We start from the raw sequence: 22,871 nt of genomic DNA, 5'->3' as shown, positions 1-22,871 counted from the left end.
TTTGTAATCATGTCTGTGAAGGAGCGTGGCTGTGTTCCAACAAAACTGTTTACAAAATCAGGTGACTGGGTAGGTTTGACCCAAGACCAGCGTTTGTCTTACCCATGTGTTAGGGTATTTCTAGGTACTTAGAAGAACTTTGAATGTCAGTAGCAATGATAGTCTTCTAAAGATTATTGGAAAAATGAGCACTTATAGTAAAAAACTCGACAATACAGAAGGGTTTATAGTGAAAAGTTGAATCATCCAGCTGTGAGCTTTGCTGAACTGGCTCCCCTCTGTAGGAAAAATCACTACTTGTAGTTTCTTGGCTATCTTTTTTTTTTTTTTAATTTTTTAAATTTTTTTATAAACATATAATGTATCATTAGCCCCAGGGGTACAGGTCTGTGAATCGCCAGGTTTACACACTTCACAGCACTCACCGTAGCACATACCCTCCCCAAAGTCCATCACCCCACCACCCTTTCCCTACCCCACTCCCTCCGGCCACCATCAGTTTGTTTTGTGCCATTAAGAGTCTCTTATGTTTTGTCTCCCTCCCGATCCCATCTTGTTTCATTTAATCTTTTCCTAACCCCCAAACCCTCCTCGTTGCATCGCCACTTCCTCATATCAGGGAAATCATATGATAGTTGTCTTCTCTGATTGACTTATTTTGCTAAGCTTAATACCCTCTAGTTCCATCCATGTCATCGCAAATGTTGGCTCTCTTTTCAAAGTTAATTCTGTATATTTAAGAACAAACACATATTCTTAGTAATAAAAATGGTATCAAGCAGAACAAACACTGTTCTCTATCTTTATTTATATGAATACAAATGTAAGCACATGGTTTTGCTAATACAAAATTCTGTATGTTAAGTTTTTTCATTTTTCAAGATGTCTCAAAGATCTATGCCCTTTTTTGGTCATATTAAGCTTTCTAAAAGCACAAGAACAAGTAGAGAAATGTATCTGATCTTCCTACTCCGAATTCCCAAATTAAAGGTAAAAATTTTTATCAATATCAAAGCCAACTTTCTTTCACATCCTGTCTCAAGATTTCTCTCATCTTCTGATTTAGTAGTCTTGGGAGCTGAGTTGGAGAAGGGCGTAAAGAGGAATTCCCTGTGATGGCAGAAGGAGGAGGGAAGGACAGTAACATTCATAATGGAAATAACTTTTCAACACTCAGCAACTCATGGTTTATCCCAACAACACCTGCAATCGTGCCAGACATAGAGCAGGCATATCATATTGGTGAAAACTGTTGACTTGAATTAAATCTGTTTGTTTGCAGTTGTCTGGACTTGGAGCAGTGTTCTCTTAAAGTCTTGGAGCCTGAAGGAAGTCCAAGCTTATGTTTACTGAAACTGTTGGGTGAGAAAGGTTGCACGGTCACGGAACTGAGTGACTTCCTGCAGGCTATGGAGCACACGGAGGTTCTTCTGCTTCTTAGCCCCCCAGGTGGGTTCTTCTCTGGAGTCTGTTCTCCAGGAGTTTGTGGACACAAACTTGGAGGAAGATATCTCATTTGCCAGTGAATTGTATTGAATATTTTTGGAAAATGTAAATGTATGGAGACTTATTTTTTTCCCTCCAGGTTGAAACTAAAGAACACATAAAAAGCAAATACAACACATAAACATTGATTGGATTGTGGTTCAAAAACATCAACTGTAGAAGACATTTTGGAGACAAGTAAAACAATTTGGATTTAACATATGTATTAGGTATTATGGAATAATCATGTGATAATGGTGGTATAGTCTGTAGAAGAATGTCTTTATTCCAAGGAGATATATGCTAAAGTGTTTAGGGGATGAGGCTCCTGGATGGCCCAGTGGGAGAGCATGCAACTCTGATCTCAGGGTCGTGAGCTCAAGCCCCACATTGGATGGGGAGCCTACTTTAAAAAAAAGAAAAAAAGTGGGGTGCCTGGGTGGCTCAGTTGTTAAGGGAAGCCTGCTTCTCCCTCTCCCACTCCCACGGCTTGTGTTCCCTCTCTTGCTGTCTCTTTGTCAAATAAATAAACAAAATCTTTAAGGAAAAAAAAAGTAAAATATTTAGGGGTAAGATTTTTTTTTTTCCAAGAATTTACTTATTTATTAGAGAGAGAGCGAGACAGAGAGTGCAAATTGGGGATGGCAGGAACAGAGGAAGAGGGAGAAGCAGAGTCCCTGTCAAGCAGGGAGCCCGATGCAGGGCTTGATCCTAGGACCCCAGGATCATGACCTGAGTCAAAGGCAGATGGTTAACCAAATGAGCCACCCAGGTGCCCCTAGGAGTAGGACTTATATAACTCATGTTGAAATAGTGCAGCCAAGGCTCAGTCAGTAGAGCCTCTGGCTCTTGATTTTGGGGTTGTGAGTTCAAGCCCCACTTTGGGGGTAGAGTTTATTTAGGAAGGAAGGAAAAAAGGAATAGGGGGAGGGGGAATAGTGCAGCCAAAACATAAAGAAATATATATTTATTAATATGTATGTATGTATGTATACAAATTAGATAAAGCAAATAAGACAGATATTTATTAAGTATTTCACCAACGTGATACTTTTGAAATGTTGATTGATTCAACCATGATTTTTTTTCTGAATATAACAATATTATTGAATGAGATTTCTCCCTTGCAAGGTCAGGTGGGAGGGATAGGAAAAGCCCCTTGTCTCCACAACTACAGGTAGAGTTGGTCCCCTAGAGCAGTATCGGCAGGAGAGACCATGTGATCTGAGTCGCCTGATGACAGCAGCACCTCGGATCTCGTTTCTCAGTGGTCCAGTTCACCATCATAGGTTCCACTAGAACCAGAGAAGCCAGTCGAGGTTGGGAGGGCCATGGTCTAAGGACTCATGCTCTATTTTGCATGGTTTTGATGTATGCAGTTTTTATTAAATAACCAGCCTATTTGTGATAATATTTCAAAGTTAACATGAGGAACCTTAAATTATAATTCATATCATATTTTTGTCCGTTCTGGAGTTCGGGAATCTTCTAATTGAAAAGTCTTGAAGCAAGTTGGGCTTCAAGAGAGGCTGAGGACAGCCCTGTTTTCAAAGAATTGGCTTGTTTTCATCTTTGCCCCTCCTTTCTTGTTACTGGCTTCCTTCTAAGAGTGACTCTCTGCATAGTTGCAAGATCTCTACTGACTGTTCTTGCATTCATCTTTATCCCAGCAAAAATCATAAAATTCACTTTAGTTAACTAATTTCAGTGACATGCTTGTCCCTGCACCTGTCACTGTGGCAAGGGAGATGGTATGTGCCCATTTGTTGACTTAGAACCAGGAGTGGAGTTGGGTTGAGTCAGCTTTCCAGAAACCACATGGATTACCAAACAAAAGTGGGCCTGTTGTAAGGAGAAAGGGCATAACAAATGCTGGGGAGGTAACTGAAGAGTCTGCTACAAAGGGGAAAGGATGCAGGAAACTTGGACTCTCAGCTCATCCTCTGCTTCCCAAGGCCTAATGAAGATGATAAAATAGGTCTACAAATGCCTCCTTTGAGTTACACATTGCACTGGATGCTTGACATCCGTTCCTCGGTGCCTCTTCCTACCGAGAGGTCTGGGGTAGGAATAACTACTGCTAGAGCAGCCCCCGTCTAGATGAGACTATGGTTCGTCACCAGTAGTGAACTTCTTCATAAGGTGACATTTGTTCACTTTTAATATCCCCAGTGCCTTGAATATTACCCAGGAGTTGTGACAATGGAGATCTGCTAGTTCGGGCCCTCAGTTAGCTACTAAGCCCTGAAAAGTCCTAGAATACCATACCAGGGCCTCTGAAAACTTAAGAAACCTCTCCAGAGAGTAAATATAACTTTTATATCTCATTATCTTTCTTCAGTAGTTACGCTAATTACTCTATTGGTTGCCAAGTCTGTAAAATGAGAGTAGATAATCTTTACCTGGCAGAGTTGAAGGAGTTACATGAAATGATGCCATGTGAACTTGCCTCTAGGCAACCACAGAGGCTTCCCGTCTCATGGTCTGTGCTGGGATCACCCACCTCCGATCTCGGGCTTCCACGTCTTCAGTTTCCCATGCGTGACACTGGGCTTTCCTGAAACGGAGTCACATGTTTGTTTCTGTGTAACAGTCTGCCTGAAGTTTTTGACCAACCAGCAGTGAATACAGAGCCAACCTAATAAACATCAGTAACCTAATCCCTTGACAGATCCATTTCTGCTCTTTGTGTTTTTCTCCAAATAGTAGGATTAGCACTTTACCGTCAGTGTCCCCATACGGAGCATTCTCGTATTTGCTCTAAAAGCTTTTTCAGAGTTATCTGCTCAGACTTCCTTGCATTTGAGGGGAGACCAGGAAAAGGAAAGCAGTTTCTATGTAACATTTCTGTATTAACACTTATTCACCATTTCTGTGAAGTTTTATGTCTTATTAGCTATATAGTATCCATTGGGAATCAGTTGTTTCCTGAATATTAAGTATTGATTTTTGAGGATATATTTTAGGATCTGATAAAGCTCAGTAATTTCAGGAAGAGGTAATTTACTGTTAGCTTTCTATGTGCATTTTATGTGAATAAAACTCACTGTATTTGCAGATGCTAGATTAAAGAATATAAGAATTACAGAGAAAATCTTAATTTTCATAAGGATATTGAGAATAAAAACTATTGTAATTAAGAAGGTAAGCTCTGAAAGAATCAACTTTATTTGGGACTTTACTCATTCGTTCAGTAAACACAGGATTCCAGTACCTTTGCTATTCCAGACATTGCACTTGGTACTGTGACTCAAAGATGACTAGGACCAAAATTCTCACCTAGGAAAAGTTCGTAGTCTAACAGGAAAGACAAACCTGGAAATGGTCAAATCCAACACAACCGTAAAAACAAGCAGAGCAAGTCTTATCTGATCTTTGGGTTTTTCTTTTCACCTGTTCTTGGTGAAAATACAATATGGAAATATTCTCATGTTTTCTCTCTTTTTTGTAGTAAGACAGTTTTCATAAGAGGATATTAGTTCTTATTCCACAGAAAGTCCAATGACTTTTCTCTCTGTGGAGAGGTCTGCTTTGGGGGAGTAGGGTGAGTTCTCAAAGATGTTGTGAGCCTCTGAACAGACCTTGCAGACCCAAATGCAATAAAAAGAGGAAACTTTAGATTTATTTTAGTTTTATTTTGCCACATTCCATTCTGGTTGGTTGTGGGCCAACAGCCAGAGATATAGCCATAGGAGATAGCTATAATAAGGAATTTCTCTGTTTTTCGAGAAACTGGGTTTCTTTTATCTATTTGTTTTGGTAGCCCAGCAGTAGCTGGGGCAGTGTTCCCCTGCCTCTGAATAGAAACCTCTAACTCCTTGAGTAGGAGCCAGCCTCAGTGGTCCCTCACTTACAGTGGGATCTAAGGGTAACTCATCCCAAAATTGTTGCTTTCCATGGGCTCTGACACTTAATATATTTTCTGAAGGAGCCCCATAGGATTGAGGTTTATCCTCTTCTGCTTTCTCTCTAATTGGGCTTTTCCCACAGCACATGGTTGGCTAACTGCTCCCCATGCCCATTTCCCAACACTGATTGTTTCCCTGTTTTGTTCTTTTCGTCATCTCAGTGGGAACTGGAGGGGAGTGGGAGCGCCAAATGAGTGTGCTGAAATTGCTTGCACCAGAAGTCTGTAATGATTTTTAGACCTTTATTTTCTCCTTAAACGATCAAAAATCCTGATCCTGAAGCAACTGACATTGGTATCTCTATCTTTTACAAATGTCATTGAGCCTAGATGTGCAGTTCAAGATCTTCCTGTTTTTTTTTTTTTTTTCTTAAGTGAAAACATTCTGAGTGATAAGCTCCATCAGTTACGTAGGTGTGCAGATCCCAAAATGGCTGCCAGGGAAGTGATGCCCTGGCCTGGAATTGGTTAAGCAGAGGCCAGACGATAGGAGCTAGTTAGAGAGAATTAACATTTGGTGTATGGGTTTCATTAGATGAATCCCAGGGTTCCAGGTCCAGCTCTGTGATGTTATCATTTTATTTCCTTCTTTATAGAATAGGTACTTCACTCTCCATACATTCTAGACGGTTCTGGCCGAGATCTCTTCAGTCACATCATTTCCACTTGCCCCACACCTTTGGAGCCAAGGGGCACCTGGGTGGCTCAGTCAGCTAAGTGCCTGCCTTTGGCTCAGGTCATGATCCCTGTGGCCTGGGACTGAGCCCTGCATCAGGCTCCCTGCTCAGTGGGGAATCTGCTTCTCCATCTCCTTCTCATATGCTCCCTCTCTCTTTCTCTTTCTTGCTCTCTCTCAAATGAATAAATAAGATCTTTAAAAAAGACAGAAACCAAGATTGTTGGATATTATTCTCTAATTTCCAAAATACCTTTAGTTCAGAACCATCTTATCTTTACAGTTCTGTGAAGGAACAGAAGTGTACCATCATGAACATTTAAATTTTAAATGTGAGCAGACATTTGTGTGGAAAATGAGATTTCTAGTGGTTATCATTTAGCCAGAGTCACAGTTATTGACAAAAGTGGATTAGACCCAGGTCTGCTGACCCCAAGCTAAACTCAATGTCATTTCCATTATGCTAGGAAATTTCTGGGTTATTCAGGAAGCTCGGTGATGAATTATTCCCCCAGTTGCCTCTTTGACGCATGGACTGCAATTTTTTTGTCCTTGCCAAATTAAAAAGTACTCATATTAGATCTCATTTACAAAGGACTTTTCTTGTTGCATGAGTGACAAAATTTTCTGAAAGGAAAATATCAAGAAGCAGAAGAGGCAGTGATGGTATGGATGGGAATAAAGGCCAAAGGAGGAGGAGAAAGGGAGTTGTGAGGTCTGAAAGAATGTGCATCTGCACTGAGGTATTCAGGGTCGCTGAGCAATACAGAAGCATACGGGGTATCATGAGGAGACTAGGTTTAGCCACAGGAGGTGTGAATGTTAACTGACTTGTAGGAGGGACATACATGGACATGCTTTGGTTGTTTTGGGGGGAGATTGATGGAGGAAGAGAAAAGGTATTTATTCTGGGACTTTTTGATGATAGCTTAGAAGTTTTTGGAATAACTCCAAGGAAGAGTTTAAGATAGAAGCTGATGGAAAGAAATCTTGGTTCACAGCCTCTGAAAACAGTTATACTGTCATGTATACAATAGATTTGTTCCTGGAACAGCTGTTTGTAAATTACATCAGTATATAAATGCATCCATTGACCACCTGGGTAGCTCAGTCAGTTAAGCTGCTACCTTCGGCTCAGGTCATGATCCCGGGGTCCTGAGATCAAGCCCCATATTAGGCTGTCTGCTCAGTGGGGAGCCTGCTGCTCCCTCTCCCTCTGCTGCTCCCCCTGCTCGTGCTTTCTCGCTTGCGCGCTCTCTCTCTCAAACAAAATCTTTAAAAAAGAAAAAATTTAAATGCATCCTGAGTAAGGGTAACTTAAAAGAAAGCTATGGTGAATCCTTCTGTCAAGTTAAGAATCACCCTAACTTATTTGTTTTGAAATTCCAGCAGGTTTTTAGTTTTATTGTTTAGTATCACAGCTCTCTGATCTACATAGGTGTGTGCTGAGTGAACAATCCTCATGTTCCATCGTACCTAGTTCAGATTCTCCCCAGTTTACAGGAAATCGAGTAACCTCTTTGACTTCTTTGCAGATGTTATCTGAAAATGGCTTGTTTACCAGGAAACTGTGCATTCACCCTTTAAAACAGAACTTTCATTTGTATGCCTTGGTACACCCTCCATCGCTCCATCCATCTTTTTTCCTTACCTTTGTTCGGCACCTTCTGACTAGTCGGTGCCCCGTGAGGGTGGTTACAGGTTGACCATGGTTCCCTGCCGCACAACACTATGTGGGAGGAAGGAAATTTGTGTGGTTAATGCATGGGAGGTATTGCGACTTCTTGTCTTTACTACTCACCAAGGGCGGTTTCCAAATCAGATTGTGCCTTTCAATTCTCAGTCTTTGAAACATTAAGTAATAAATAGTGTATTTATTTTCTTGCTTATTAAAGACCAGACTACTGAAATGGATGGTCCAGGACAGATGTGTAAACTGAGTTTAACGTACATTAGAAATCATATAGTTTTGTCTCCCCAACAAAGGAAGGACACCTTTTAAGATATCCTGGCACTATGGGCCCTTTGTCCATTAAATTTACTCATTTCTTTGTAAGACACTCTAGGGAGAAAACCTTTTTTTTTTTTTTTTTAAGATTTTATTTATTTGTTTGACAGAGAGAAATACAGGGAGAGGGGAAACACAAGCAGGTGGAGTAGGAGAGGGAGAAGCAGGCTCACCACTGAGCAGGCAGCCTGATTCGGGGCTCCATCCTAGGACTCTGGGATCCTGACCTGAGTCAAAGGCAGACACTTAACTGACCGAGCTACCCAGATGTCCCAAGGGAGAAAGCCTTTTAATTTCCATCACTCTTGTCTCTTTGTGTAATCAGAGAGAATGTTTGCATGGTCAGTTTATAAGCACTGCCATGGTGCAAGACACTGTACTCTGCCTGACATTGTCCCTTCAGTAAGAGGCTCATGTGGCAGACGATCAGCTTGGGAGGTACATTAAGAATCATCGAGTGGGTGGGTGCCTGGCTGGCTGAATTGGTGGAGCGTGTGACTTTTTTCTTAAGTTTTATTTATTTATTTGAGAAAGAGAACATGAGCGGGGGCGGGGGGGGGAGTGGGGATCAGGGGCAAAGGGAGAAGCAGACTCCCCACTGAACAGGGAGCCCAATGCGGACCTCAGTCCCAGGACCCTGAGATCATGACCTGAGCCCAAGACCGATGCTTAACTGACTGAGCCACCCAGGTGTCCCAGCGTGTGACTCTTGGTCTCGGAATTAGGATTTTAAACTCCGTGTTGGGCATAGAGATCACTTAAAAAAAAAATCTTAAAAAAAAAAAAATCACTAGAAAATAACTATGTGAGGTGACAGTTGTATTAGGTCAACAGTGGGAATCACTTCACAGTGTGTATGTGTATTAAATTATCACATGGTGATGCTATAAATGTATAGAACTTTCATTTGTCAAGCATACTTCCATAAAGGTGGAAGGAAAAAAAAAATTCACTAGATTAACAAAAACATGGGGATTTTAAAGCCCAAGGAAACCTAGATTTGTCTTCTGGTTCCGCCATTTTACAATGGGGAAAAAAAAGATTGGTCTCAGAGAGGTTAAGTAGTTTATTCAAGGTAATTTGGGGGACTTTTTGCAAATTACTTCATTTTCTTCACTGTGACATAGATCTAACTAATCTCTAACTCATTTGGTCATTTTGAAGGTTAGGGATCAAAACACCAGGCACATAAAAAGCCGTCAGTAAATTTCTGCCATAGTAGCTTTTATTACAGTAATGATACACAGTTATCCAATAAATACATGTGGAACGCTCTCCGTGCCCTATGCTCCAGGCACAGTGCTGGGTGTCGGGTAAACCAGTGACTAAGACAAACAAGGTCCTTGGTCTCATGAAGCTTCTGTTTTAGTGGGTGAGACAGACAAGAAAACCCAGGGATTTCAGATGGTTAGTGCAGTGAAGACCACAAAGTGGGGTGAATGTAATCAAGAAGTGGGGGTGGGGGATAGCTGGTTTAGAGACGTTTCCCAGAGAAGCTAGAGACCTAGATGATGAGAAAGAAAGAGGCTGCCGTGAAACAGTGGGGGGTTAGAGGGGAAATCCGGCAGAGGACTTGTAAGTAGGAAAGTAGAAAATAGGTTGGCTTCCGAAAAGACGACCAGTGTAGATGGAGCAAGGAGGATGGGAGGGGACGAGGTTAGAGAGGTCAGTTTATGTAAGACCTTCTGACTGCTGAGGAGTGTAGATTTTATTCAAAGTACAATAGGTTAGTCAAGGGTTTTAACCAGAGCAGTGGTACAGATTAATTTATGTTTTATTTGATTTTATTTATTTACTTTTAGAGAGAGTGTGAGTGGAGGGGAGGGGAGAGGGAGAGAGAAAGAATCTCAAGCAGACTCCCCACTGAGCGTGGAGCCCATGGCGGGGCTCAGTCTCACAACCCTGAGATCATGACCTGAGCCAGAATTGTAAGTGGGATGCTCAACCAGCTGAGCCACCCAGACAGCCTGGATTAATTTATGTTTTAAAGAAACATTGGGCTGCTGGTTGGAAGCAAGGACACCAGTTTGCAGGCTGTAACATAGTTTCGTCACAGCTGACGGTGGCTTGGGTTAAGATCATGGCACTGACGATGTGGAGACTGGGAAAAGCAGAACTGGCAGGACTTGCAGAGAAGTTGCACGTGGAAACTGAGGAAGAAAAGAGGGATTCGGGAGGCATTGCTAAGTTTTTGTTCTGAGTAACTGGATACATGGGGACAGACTGAGAAGGGAAGACACGGGTCTCATGCCGGAGTAGATTTTGTTTCTGAGGAATCTGGGACACATTAAGTTGGAGATGGCTAGAAGACATCCACATTTTAAAGCCCATTTAGCTACAAATCCTCCATTCTTCAGATTTATATTCCCTTCTTTTGTTGTTACAGCTTTTTTTTCTTTCTTATCACACATAAACTTTGAAAATCAGAATCTTTGTATCTAGAAGTTGTGACCCTAAGTCTCTCGTGGCTAAAGAATGGCATTGGGAGCCTTAAACGCGATGCTGTGAATTTGCCTGCCAAAGTGAGAGCGCTCATCCCATTTTTTGTCTTCACAGTGTCCTTTCAAACAACATATACTACGGGTTCCAGAACTATTACTTCTTCTATGCTATGCTAACTTGGCATCAACATAAAGAACTAATGAATAGGAAAGTTCTCCCTTGGTAAACATTTTAAATTCTTTTTTGAGAGGCTCTACTCTCTTTACTAAAGATTTTCTAGGGTTTCTCCACACCCTCAAATGTAATAGGTATGCAATAAATGTTTATTCATTTTGGATTTTGGTTTTGCTATCTTTCTGGAATGGTTTCACATACCTATTTTACCTTATATACTATTTTTGTCCTGGAAAGGTTAGTATCTCTGAGGTACTAAGATTGCTATTATTGGACTAACTCCTCTTCAACTATAATCTTGTTTTATTCCTTTGGCTTGGTGGCTTATGGAGGAAAAAGATACTGTTAGGAGATCATATTCAGGATAGATGAGGAAAGAAAATAAAACTAAGTACAGGGAATTACATTTTACAAGTTGTTTTTTTTTTTTTTAAAGATTTTATTTATTTGAGAGAGAGCGCATGAGAGGAGAGAGGTCAGTGGGAGAAGCAGACTCCCTGCCGAGCAGGGAGCCCGATGTGGGACTTGATCCCGGGACTCCAGGATCATGACCTGAGCCGAAGACAGTTGCCCAACCAACTGAGCCACAGAGGTGCCCCTTACATTTTACAAGTTTTAACGATCTTTTCTTCTTCCTTCCTAGAAGCCAGCTAACCCAGTTTTATGTATTATAACGTAGAGTTTCCTAACTTTGGTTTCTTTTGTGTCGGTTATGAGTTGCCTCATAATAAATTACCCGAAAACTCAAAGCTTAGTATAAAAACCATCTATTACTTCACACAGTTTCTGAGGCTAGGAACCTGGAAATGGCTTAGTTGGCTGGTTTTGGCTCTGGTTTTGGCCTCTGATGAGGTGGGGGCAAGCTGTTGGGGCAGAGCTTTAGCTGTCTGGTCTGACTAGAGTTGAACCGTCTACTTCCTGGGTGGTTCACTTACATGGCCACTGGCAGGAGGCCCAGGTTTCTTCCCTTATCACTCGGGCCTCCCACAGGGCTGCTTGAGTGTCCTAATGACATGGCAGCAGGCTTCTGCAGAGGGAGTAACTGAGAGGGAGATAGCGGTGAGGGTGAAGGGGAAGCAGTGGGAAGGTAGTTCCATAATTGACTTGGGATTTTCTTTAAAGCTGTCCCAAGCTTTGGTGCTGATAGTCATTTTTCAGATGAGAAAATATCATATGTCGCATTTATATCCTGCTCTTCTGTTTCTGTGCCTTTCTGTGTACGGAGTGATTTTCATTTGAATGCTAAGTCGCAGCTCTGAAATAAATGTGTCTTGAAGACATTTTCAGTGGCTACCACTTGCAACAGTGCTCCTAAGTCCATTGAAGTGCCAGCCACGTGAGCATTTATGACCGAGTACTTGAAGAGCTGGCGCTGAGAGCCCCGTTCTGGCTACTGTCTAGCAGACATCTCTCATAAGGTGCATCCTGATTTCAGAGGGGTTAGAATATAAAAAAAATATTTCTAAGAATTGAAGAAAGATGACAAACAGTTTTCTCCCCACCTATGGGGCGTACAGTAGATCAAAGTCTTCTGGGGATGAATTTCTTTCCTCTTGGTTTTACAAAGCCTGGAACTCGCAGATGCATAATCTGATGGGGAAGGAGATATGAATGGGCAGTTTACAACTAGGATGAATATACAGGTTATTTCCAAAATGCTTTTTGGTTTTTTTGGTTTCAGAAATATAAACAAGGAAAACTTCTTTTCTGTGACTTTATTTAACCTTTTTTTTTTCTTAAAGGAATAAAGATCACCGTCAACCCAGAGTCAAAGGCAGTTTTGGCTGGACAGTTTGTCAAACTGTGTTGCCGGGCAACTGGACATCCGTTTGTACAATATCAATGGTTTAAAATGAATAAAGAGGTAACTTTTTAAATGTATTTTACTTCCCTTGTCATAAGAGAGAATGATAACAAATTATTTAACATCATTATCCTCAGTGTGTTTTTTGGAATTTTGATCTGATAGACTTGGCTGTGTTATTACTGAAGTAGTCAGTAACCATTATTTTGGTAAGGCAGTTCTGAAAGTTGTCTTATAAAAAAATGGTAAGCAGGGCACCTGGGTGGCCCAGTCCATTAAGCATCTGCCTTCGGCTCAGGTCATGATCTCATGGTCCTGGGATTGAGCCCCACATCGGGCTCCCAGCTCAGCAGGGAGTCTGCCTCTCTCCCTGTCCCTGCTCATGTGCTCTCTTTCTCTCTGTCACTCTCTCAAATAAATAAAATCTTTTTTAAAAATTGGTAAGCAATGATAGAATCGATTCTCTAAACCCTAGAAATTATGGAAAATCAGGATTATTTAGAACAACAGTGTTAACAAATAGTATCTATCACCAGTACATTCTTACATACCCACACAAAAATCCTTAACAAAAAATTATGTTCCAACCAAAATCTCTCTCTCTTTTTTCCTTTTTGAACAATGATTTTATTTTCTTTGGCAGTGTGTGCCCTCTAGTCTCAGAACTTCCAGAATTGCTCTTTGGTGCCAGCAGCCTGGGTCACTTTGAGCACCCTGAAGCACACAGTCTTGCTCAAGGGCCGACACTCACCCACTGTGACAGTATTGCCCATCTGGACATCCCTGAAGCAGGGGGACAGGTGTACAGACATATTCTAGTGGTCTTTCTCCAAGCAATTATACTTTCATATGGGGTAGAGGACATCTCGGTGGATGACAGTGGTTTTCTATATCTTCATCTTGATCACACTAGACAGAATCTTCCCTCGGATAGAGACATTACCAGTGAAAGGGCATTTCTTGTCAGTGTAGGACTATCAATGACCTCCTTAGGGATCTTGAAACCTATACCAAAGTTTTTATGGTATTGTAAGAGCTTCTGTTTGCCAATTCTCCAAGCAAGTTCCTCTTCTTATTTTGAAAGGTAGTTGGCTGCTTTGGGTAGGCACCCTCAGTATCAATGTCCACCATCTTCCCAACCACCTGGAAAAAGAAAACCAAAATCTTTAATTAAAAGATTTTTAAGGTGCCATGGAAGGCTAATGGAAGATTCCACTTAACTATTATATCAAAAGATTTAGGCTATTGTGGTAGATTCCAAAGTAAAATTCAAGCTGGTGGAGGGGAGCATTATTCTTTTACCATCCAACAAATAATTTAAAATCCCATATTGGAATTCTTTTTTCTTATAAGTTCTTTGAGCTGCTCTGCATACTGAGTGTTTCCCACTGGCTCTCCCGTGTTGTCTCTCACTTTGGTGGGCTTCTCTCTTCTCCCACTCCACCTCCCCCTAACCCCCTCCCTCCTAGACTGTACCTTGAAACCCCATACTCTTTTCATCCTGTTAGTGAAATAACTAAGCTTTCATCCAAACTCAGTGCTAAGTCTACATTTGCAAACCTGAACCTAAGTTAAAGAGCCATTCTAAGATCATGATCTTTCCTTTAATGGGATCATCCCATGCCTTAGACGAAATGTGTGGTTTTATATTTTTTTATTTCCATCCCTTATACACGGGTAAGGGAGAACAGCTGAACTGTAGTAAAAGGTTGCATGTAGGCTTTGGTGCTAGACAGGCCTGTGTTAGAACCCTGGGTGTCATTTTTTGTAATATGAATTCCTATCATCCAGGATTATAAGAATTTAAGGCAGGATGTTTTATGTACCTAGATTTTCAGGAGATGGTAACTAAAGTTATTTATAACATGTTCTCAATTGCAGAGTTGCTTTTATCTTAATAAATGCCTTTCAAAAAGGAAGAAGTAACAGATAAAACTTGCTATATTAAGCATATCATTTGTAAAATATGCCCTGATTTGAGAAAGGTAAAAATGTAGGAGGTGGGGAGTACTTCTTAGATTTGAAGAGTTGTAATAGATTTTATATATATATATTTTTTTAAGATTTTATTTATTTATTTGACAGAGAGAGAGATCACAAGTAGGCAGAGCAGCAGGCAGAGAGAGAGGAAGGGAAGCAGACTCCCCGCTGAGCAGAGAGCCCGATGCGGGGCCTCACCCCAGGACCCTGAGATCATGACGACCTGAGCCAAAGATAGATGCTTAACCTACTGAGCCACCCAGGTGCCCCAAGAGTTGTAATAGATTTTAAAGCACTCACTAGGTCGAGTTTTGTCAGACTACCTTTATGGCCATAGGGTTATTTTAAGATGTATTCATTTAACAAGTACTTAATGAGCGCCTGTTTTGTGCAAGGCCTTGATCTAAGGCCATGGTGAGGAAACACTGACACACAGGGTCCTGTCCTCCCACCTCAGTGGGGAGAGACAGCAAACAAATAGGAGAATTCTTTGAGTTGAGAACTATGAGGAAAATCAGCAGAGTGGTCTAAAGTTAGAAGCCGCTAACTGTCTTAAGCAGGAGAATTAACATGATAGGATTTATGTGTTTAAGACACAAAGTTGCTGGGGCGCCTGGGTGGCTCAGTGGATTAAAGCCTCTGCCTTCGGCTCAGGTCATGATCCCAGGGTCCTGGGATCCCTCGGCAGGGAGCCTGCTTCCTCCTCTCTCTCTCTGCCTGCCTCTCTGCCTACTTGTGATCTCTATCTGTCAAATAAAATAAATAAAATCTTTAAAAAAAAAAAAGACACAAAGTTGCTGCTTGGAGGAGAAGCAAGAGAAAGCAGAAAGACCAGTTAGCTCATACCTTTGCTAGACTGGAAATAGTGGCAGGGTGGTAGAGAGGGAGCAGAGTGCTCCATCAGGTGATTGTGGTGGGGGAGTGGACCACACCTGACTGGTTAGAGGTGGAGCATGAAGAAAAGGAAGAGGGATCAAGGATGATGCCTGGATTTTTTACAGAAGCATCTGGGGAAGTATCATGTCCTGAGGTGTTGAAGATTGGGAAAGAAATGATTTAAGGAGAAAATTCAAGGATTTCGTTTTAGGTGCATTAAGTTCAAAATGCCCTCTAGACAGCTCCATGAATCAGCTAGGGAGTTGGGATATCCGGAGAGTCTTTGAAAGTTTATGTTACGGAAAACAAACCAGTAAAGAGACTAAGAAGAACCTGTAAGAGAGATGGGAGGAAATCCGGCAGAGAATGGTATGAAGCCTAAAAGGAAAAGTATTTCAAGAAAAAAAGGGTAGTTAGCATTTCCAGTGCTGCTGAGAGGAGAGGGTGCGAGTCAAGGAAGGCTTGTTTGGGTTTTTTACTTACTTAAGATACAAAGGACTAGAGTTTGTTTTCGAGAGTGATGTAATAAAAGAGAAATAGATGGTAAAGCAGAGAGAAAATTGCAGGAGCCAGGTCAGAGAGGGTGGGATTGACAGGAGAGGAAAAAGCTTTCCCCTGCCCTCTTATGTTCATTTTGTGGGTGCCTGTGACTGAACTGACAAAATACAGATTGACAAGAGAAAAAGTTCATTCGTATGGGAACTTCCAAAGGAAGTAGCTCCATGACTGGTTAAAGTTAGAGCCTTCCATACCTAATTTAGTAGGGAAAAGGGAGGAGGGAGAAAGGCCCCTATGAGAGGAACAGACGGGTTTCTTTAAGAAAGGCAAAGGGGTTTCTGGAAGAATAAACAGGAGATAAGAAGGTTTGACGGGATTATTCATGCAGGGCAAGTGGTCTTCCCGTTTTTCATCACGGCCATAAAACCCTCCTGGAGAGGGGATTTGTGGTAGGTTTATTCTTGGTGGATAAAGCCACCCTGAAGAAGGAATTTATGGTAGCCTCATTTCCCAGAAGTGTGTAGTTTTAGTCAGACAGGGGAGTCTCTGAGAAGGCTGCTTTCTACACCTTTCGGATAGAGAAATTACCAGTTGATCCCAGATGTCTGCAGCTTGAACTAGTCTGCATACTGGGTCTGAGGTTCTGAGTGGATCCCCACAGATCCTAAGCCCAAGTAGCCTTTGCTAGGAAGACGCATTTTCCATTTTAATGGAGAGAAGAGAGCAGTTACAAGGAGATACATAGATAGCTTTGTGACTTGGTGGCAGGAGGAGGAGAGTTTCTCTCCGAAGTCGGTGGCTAAGAGAAGCAGGATTGATTGTATTAGGTTTGAGGAGAGACAAAACAGAGGAGAGACATTAACAGTCTGGGGGAAAGCAGACTTAGTACACTAATGGGTGTCAAGGGCAGCCTGCCATCCTAGTTGTCAAATCTTTGCAGAAGATTATTGCTTTGGTGCAGGTTCTGAGTGGCTGAGAGTGGAATTCAGTTGGTCGGAGTTTGGAGAGAGAGGGATGCTCTTGAAAGGGAGCTCCTGTAATCAAAGAAGGCACTCGACTAAGCCCCTTGGCAGTGCGCCAGAAGCAGGTGAAATTTACAAATTGATGAGAGCAGCAAAGGTGAAAAACCCTAATGTGGTGACCAGAGCCCTGGTGGAGAGCTTGGGAAACCCTTGGGTGACCATTTCTTCCCATCACTGACGTGTTGTCCATAGCCCTTCTCAGCCCAGACCCTGAAAGAAGAGTGGTGGTTCAGTAGTCTGTCCTCTTCTGGAATTTTGCAGATGAGAAAATGGGGTATCAAGGTCAAATAACTTGCTTATGTACTCACAGCTAATTGGGCCAGGACTGAAATGAATAACCAGGCCTAACTTTCTATGTTACTTATAAATTTGCCATCATAGATTCTTTAAATACCAATGATTTGAACAGTTTTAAATGATGGAACAGGTACTTCTCTGTTAACAGTTTTTGGAAGATCTGTGGGAGAGAGCTTAACTTTCCAGTTAATGGATTTGTAAGAGTGTGGATTTCTAAGACTTCAGTCTTAAATTATTCAAAATGTTTGTTTGTTTTTTTAAGTAAAAAATATTTTAGAACTGGGGGGAAAATATGCTTTTCAGATCTCCAGAGAAATCGACATTTTTTGGCAGGGCACATTTTTACAAGTCGTGTTGTTTTGATGAGTCATTCATTTACATTCTCTTGCTGATTCTTTTGCAGATTCCAAACGGAAATGCATCAGAACTTATTTTTAACACAGTGCATGTAAAAGATGCAGGCTTTTATGTCTGTCGGGTTAATAATAATTTCACCTTTGAATTCAGCCAGTGGTCACAGCTGGATGTTTGTGATATCACTGAAGTAACAGGAAGCTTCCAGGGTAAGTGGTAAATTAAGTTGAATATTGGAGTGGGAATTGCCTTATTTTGTTTTGAATGTTTACTTGAATTTCACAGTATCACAAACGGGACTGGAAGCTCACGTACGTACTTATCACCAGTAGATCACCATTTGTTCCGACTTCATCCCATGTGCTATGATCTCTTCTCTGCAGATATCTACACATGCAGATGCCTTAGGCCAGACCTGCTCCCACCTCTGGGAACATCCCTCGTGTTTCTTTCTATGCTGTATGTCTTTTTCCCAACTGTTGTATCACTCTGGCAAGATCGTGTTGTGGAATAAAACCTCTGAAGTTGCCTTTGACATGAAAGGACAGGTAGTGTACCATTGCCTGCAATAAAGCATTTCACCATATTGGTTTTCTCCTCTCTCTCATCCATCTTTTTGGGCCAGTAACTACTACTGATTTAAAAAATATACCTGTTCTAAAGAGTAGCTATCAGATGTTATTTTCTGTATTCACACTCACAGTCGAGACCTATATTCTTTGTTATTTGGGCAGACAGAAAGAATAGGTGGGAAACAAACTTTCTGTTAGCTCTCTATCTCCATTCTTCTTTCTCAGTTTAGCTCTTCTACACCTAAATAAATAATCTCTAAAAATAGTCATTTTTAGGTGCACCTGGGTGGCTCAGTGGGTTAAGCCTCTGCCTTCAGCTAAGGTCATGATCTCAGAGTCCTGGCATCAAGCCCCTCATCAGGCTCTCTGGTGAGCGGGGAGCCTGCTTCCTCCTCTCTCTCTGCCTACTTGTGATTTCTCTCTCTCTCTCTCTGTCAAATAAATAAAATCTTTTTTAAAAAATAGTCATTTAAACAAGGGAATTATTTATATTTTCTAGAATATTTCTGTGTGTGTAATGAACATTAATATGTTTATAAATTAAATCCTGTTCATTTAGCAAAGACTGGTTACCTGCACTGTGTGAGACCCTGAGTTTCGTGATAGAGACTTAATATTGTGTTAACACTGACAAGTCCTGCTTCTTCGAGAACCTTAGAGCAACATATGAGTGTTCAGTAAATAACACTTTCTGGGGACGTCTGGGTGGCTCAGTCAGTAAAGCATTGGACCCTTGATTTCGGCTCAGGTCATGATCTCAGGGTTGTGAGACTGAGCCCTGTGTTGGGCTCTGCACTGAGCATGGAGTCTGTTTAAGATTCTCTCTCCCCTCCTCCTCCCCCACCCTCCATGGATGCACACACACACATGCTCTCTCTCACTCGCTCACTCTCTCTTTAAAATAAATCTTTAAAAAAAAATAGTAATAATGCTTTCTGGTGTCTGCCTCAGGAAGAAATGCTAGTGGTCATCCATCCATATTTATTCCATGCAAATAGCAAAACTCCTTCTTTTAATGTGTTAAATCACACGGCAGAATGTAGAACTTTCCGTGTTGAATGTGAACATCACTCAAGATGTTAATAAGTTGTTTGCCCCCACCAACAAGAATCTGTGGCCAAACACGTGTGGAAACCACCTGAACTATTTTGTCCTTTTAAATACACCCAAAACAGGGCGCCTGGGTGGCTCAGTTGGTTAAGCCACTGCTTTCAGCTCAGGTCATGATCCCTAAGTCCCGGGATTGAGTTCTGCATCGGGCTCCCAGCTCCACAGGGAGTCTGCTTCTCCCTCTGATCTTCGCCCCTCTCATGCTCTCTCTCATTCTGTCTCTCTCTGAAATAAATAAATAAAATCTTAAAAAAAAAAAATTAAATACACCAAAGCATACTAACACTTAAAGCCCTGAGAAGCCTTAAAAACCAAAAGGAGGGGCACCTGGGTGGCTCAGAGGGTTAAAGCCTCTGCCTTCGGCTCAGATCATGATCCCAGGGTCCTGGGATCAAGCCCCACATCGGGCTCTCTGCTTAGCAGGGAGCCTGCTTTCTCTCTCTCTCTCTCTCTGCCTGCCTCTCTGCCTGCTTGTGATCTCTGTCAAATAAATAAATAAAATCTTAAAAAAAAAAAACAAAACAAAACAAAAGGAGAAAACTCTGAGAAGTCCTGCAATAAAAAAATCTGTTTAGGCTCCTGGGTGGCTCAGTGGGTTAAGCCGCTGTCTTCGGCTCAGGTCATGATCTCAGGGTCCTGGAATCGAGCCCCACATCGGGCTCTCTGCTCAGCAGGGAGCCTGCTTCCTCCTCTCTCTCTGCCTGCCTCTCTGCCTGCTTGTGATCTCTCTCTGTCAAATAAATGAATAAAAAAAAATCTTTAAAAAAAAAATCTGTTTAACTTTGTTTAACCCAGAATTTTCTTTTTTTTTTAATTTTTATTAATTTTATTTTTTATAAACATATAATATATTTTTATCCCCAGGGGTACAGGTCTGTGAATCACCAGGTTTACACACTTCACAGCACTCACCATAGCACATACCCTCCCCAGTGTCCATAATCCCACCCCCCTCCCAACCCCCCTCCCCCCATCAACCCTCAGTTTGTTTTGTGAGATTAAGAGTCACTTATGGTTTGTCTCCCTCCCAATCCCATCTTGTTTCATTTACTCTTCTCCTACCCCCTCAACCCCCCATGTTGCATCTCCTTTCCCTCATATCAGGGAGATCATATGATAGTTGTCTTTCTCGGATTGACTTATTTCGCTAAGCATGATACCCTCTAGTTCCATCCACGTCATCGCAAATGGTAAGATTTCATTTCTTTTGATGGCTGCATAGTATTCCATTGTGTATATATACCACATCTTCTTTATCCATTCATCTGTTGATGGACATCTAGGTTCTTTCCATAGTTTGGCTATTGTAGACATTGCTGCTATAAACATTCGGGTGCACGTGCCCCTTCGGATCACTACGTTTGTATCTTTAGGGTAAATACCCAGCAGTGCAATTGCTGGGTCGTAGGGTAGTTCTATTTTCAACATTTTGAGGAACCTCCATGCTGTTTTCCAGAGTGGTTGCACCAGCTTGCATTCCCACCAACAGTGTAGGAGGGTTCCCCGTTCTCCGCATCCTCGCCAGCATCTGTCATTTCCTGACTTGTTAATTTTAGCCATTCTGACTGGTGTGAGGTGATATCTCATTGTGGTTTTGATTTGTATTTCCCTGATGCCGAGTGATATGGAGCACTTTTTCATGTGTCTGTTGGCCATCTGGATGTCTTCTTTGCAGAAATGTCTGTTCATGTCCTCTGCCCATTTCTTGATTGGATTATTTGTTCTTTGGGTGTTGAGTTTGCTAAGTTCTTTATAGATTTTGGACACTAGCCCTTTATCTGATATGTGGTTTGCAAATATCTTCTCCCATTCTGTCAGTTGTCTTTTGGTTTTGTTCACTGTTTCCTTTGCTGTGCAAAAGCTTTGATCTTGATAAAATCCCAATAGTTCATTTTTGCCCTTGCTTCCCTTGCTTTTGGCGATGTTCCTAGGAAGATGTTGCTGCGGCTGAGGTCGAAGAGGTTGTTGCCTGTGTTCTCCTCAAGGATTTTTATGGATTCCTTTCTCACATTGAGATCCTTCATCCATTTTGAGTCTGTTTTCGTGTGTGGTGTAAGGAAATGATCCAATTTCATTTTTCTGCATGTGGCTGTCCAATTTTCCCAACACCATTTATTGAAGAGGCTGTCTTTTTTCCATTGGACATTCTTTCCTGCTTTGTCGAAGATGAGTTGACCATAGAGTTGAGGGTCTATTTCTGGGCTCTCTATTCTGTTCCATTGATCTATGTGTCTGTTTTTGTGCCAGTACCATGCTGTCTTGATGATGACAGCTTTGTAATAGAGCTTGAAGTCTGGAATTGTGATGCCACCAACTTTGGCTTTCTTTTTAATATTCCTTTGGCTATTCGAGGTCTTTTCTGGTTCCATATAAATTTTAGGATTATTTGTTCCATTTCTTTGAAAAAAAAATGGATGGTACTTTGATAGGAATTGCATTAAATGTGTAGATTGCTTTAGGTAGCATAGACATTTTCACAATATTTATTCTTCCAATCCAGGAGCATGGAACATTTTTCCATTTCTTTGTGTCTTCCTCAATTTCTTTCATGAGTACTTTATAGTTTTCTGAGTATAGATTCTTAGTCTCTTTGGCTAGGTTTATTCCTAGGTATCTTATAGTTTTGGGTGCAATTGTAAATGGGATGGAGTCCTTAATTTCTCTTTCTTCTGTCTTGTTGTTGGTGTAGAGAAATGCAACTGATTTCTGTGCATTGATTTTATATCCTGACACTTTACTGAATTCCTGTACAAGTTCTAGCAGTTTTGGAGTAGAGTCTTTTGGGTTTTCCACATATAGTATCATATCATCTGCGAAGAGTGATAGTTTGACTTCTTCTTTGCCAATTTGGATGCCTTTAATTTCCTTTTGTTGTCTGATTGCTGAGGCTAGGACTTCAAGTGCTATGTTGAATAGCAGTGGTGATAACGGACATCCCTGCCGTGTTCCTGATCTTAGCAGAAAAGCTTTCAGTTTTTCTCCATTGAGAATGATATTTGCGGTGGGTTTTTCATAGATGGCTTTGATAATATTGAGGTATGTGCCCTCTATCCCTACACTTTGAAGAGTTTTGATCAGGAAGGGATGCTGTACTTTGTCAAATGCTTTTTCAGCATCTATGGAGAGTATCATATGGTTCTTGTTCTTTCTTTTATTAATGTGTTGTATCACATTGATTTGCGGATGTTGAACCAGCCTTGCAGCCCTGGAATAAATCCCACTTGGTCATGGTGAATAATCCTTTTAATGTACTGTTGAATCCTATTGGCTAGTATTTTGGCGAGAATTTTTGCATCTGTGTTCATCAAGGATATTGGTCTGTAGTTCTCTTTTTTGATGGGATCCTTGTCTGGTTTTGGGATCAAGGTGATGCTGGCCTCATAAAATGAGTTTGGAAATTTTCCTTCCATTTCTATTTTTTGGAACAGTTTCAGGAGAATAGGAATTAGTTCTTCTTTAAATGTTTGATAGAGGGGCGCCTGGGTGGCTCAGTGGGTTAAGCCGCTGCCTTCGGCTCAGGTCATGATCTCAGGGTCCTGGGATCGAGTCCCGCATCGGGCTCTCTGCTCAACGGGGAGCCTACTTCCCCCTTTCTCTCTGCCTGCCTCTCTGCCTACTTGTGATCTCTCTCTCTGTGTCAAATAAATTAATAAATAAAATCTTTAA

The 22,871-nt window shown here is 41.5% G+C and overlaps 1 protein-coding gene and 1 pseudogene across 2 annotated transcripts in view; one reads left to right on the top strand and one right to left on the bottom strand.

Annotated features, from left to right (window-relative positions):
* MALT1 (MALT1 paracaspase) overlaps window positions 1–22,871 on the top strand; it is a 66,425-nt gene that overhangs the window by 7,924 nt on the left and 35,630 nt on the right. For both annotated transcript variants that reach the window (XM_047696312.1, XM_047696311.1), the window contains exons 2-4: window positions 1,283–1,449; window positions 12,435–12,556; window positions 17,573–17,732. In XM_047696312.1, coding sequence (XP_047552268.1) covers window positions 1,283–1,449; window positions 12,435–12,556; window positions 17,573–17,732 — 449 coding nt within the window. The remainder of the gene's footprint in view (window positions 1–1,282; window positions 1,450–12,434; window positions 12,557–17,572; window positions 17,733–22,871) is intronic.
* Window positions 13,061–13,627, bottom strand: LOC125081669 (40S ribosomal protein S11-like; annotated as a pseudogene).

Source organism: Lutra lutra, chromosome 12 (genome assembly GCF_902655055.1).
Source record: "Lutra lutra chromosome 12, mLutLut1.2, whole genome shotgun sequence".
In the NCBI taxonomy this organism is placed as follows: domain Eukaryota; kingdom Metazoa; phylum Chordata; class Mammalia; order Carnivora; family Mustelidae; genus Lutra; species Lutra lutra.
This window is presented reverse-complemented; position numbering and strand designations above follow the sequence as displayed.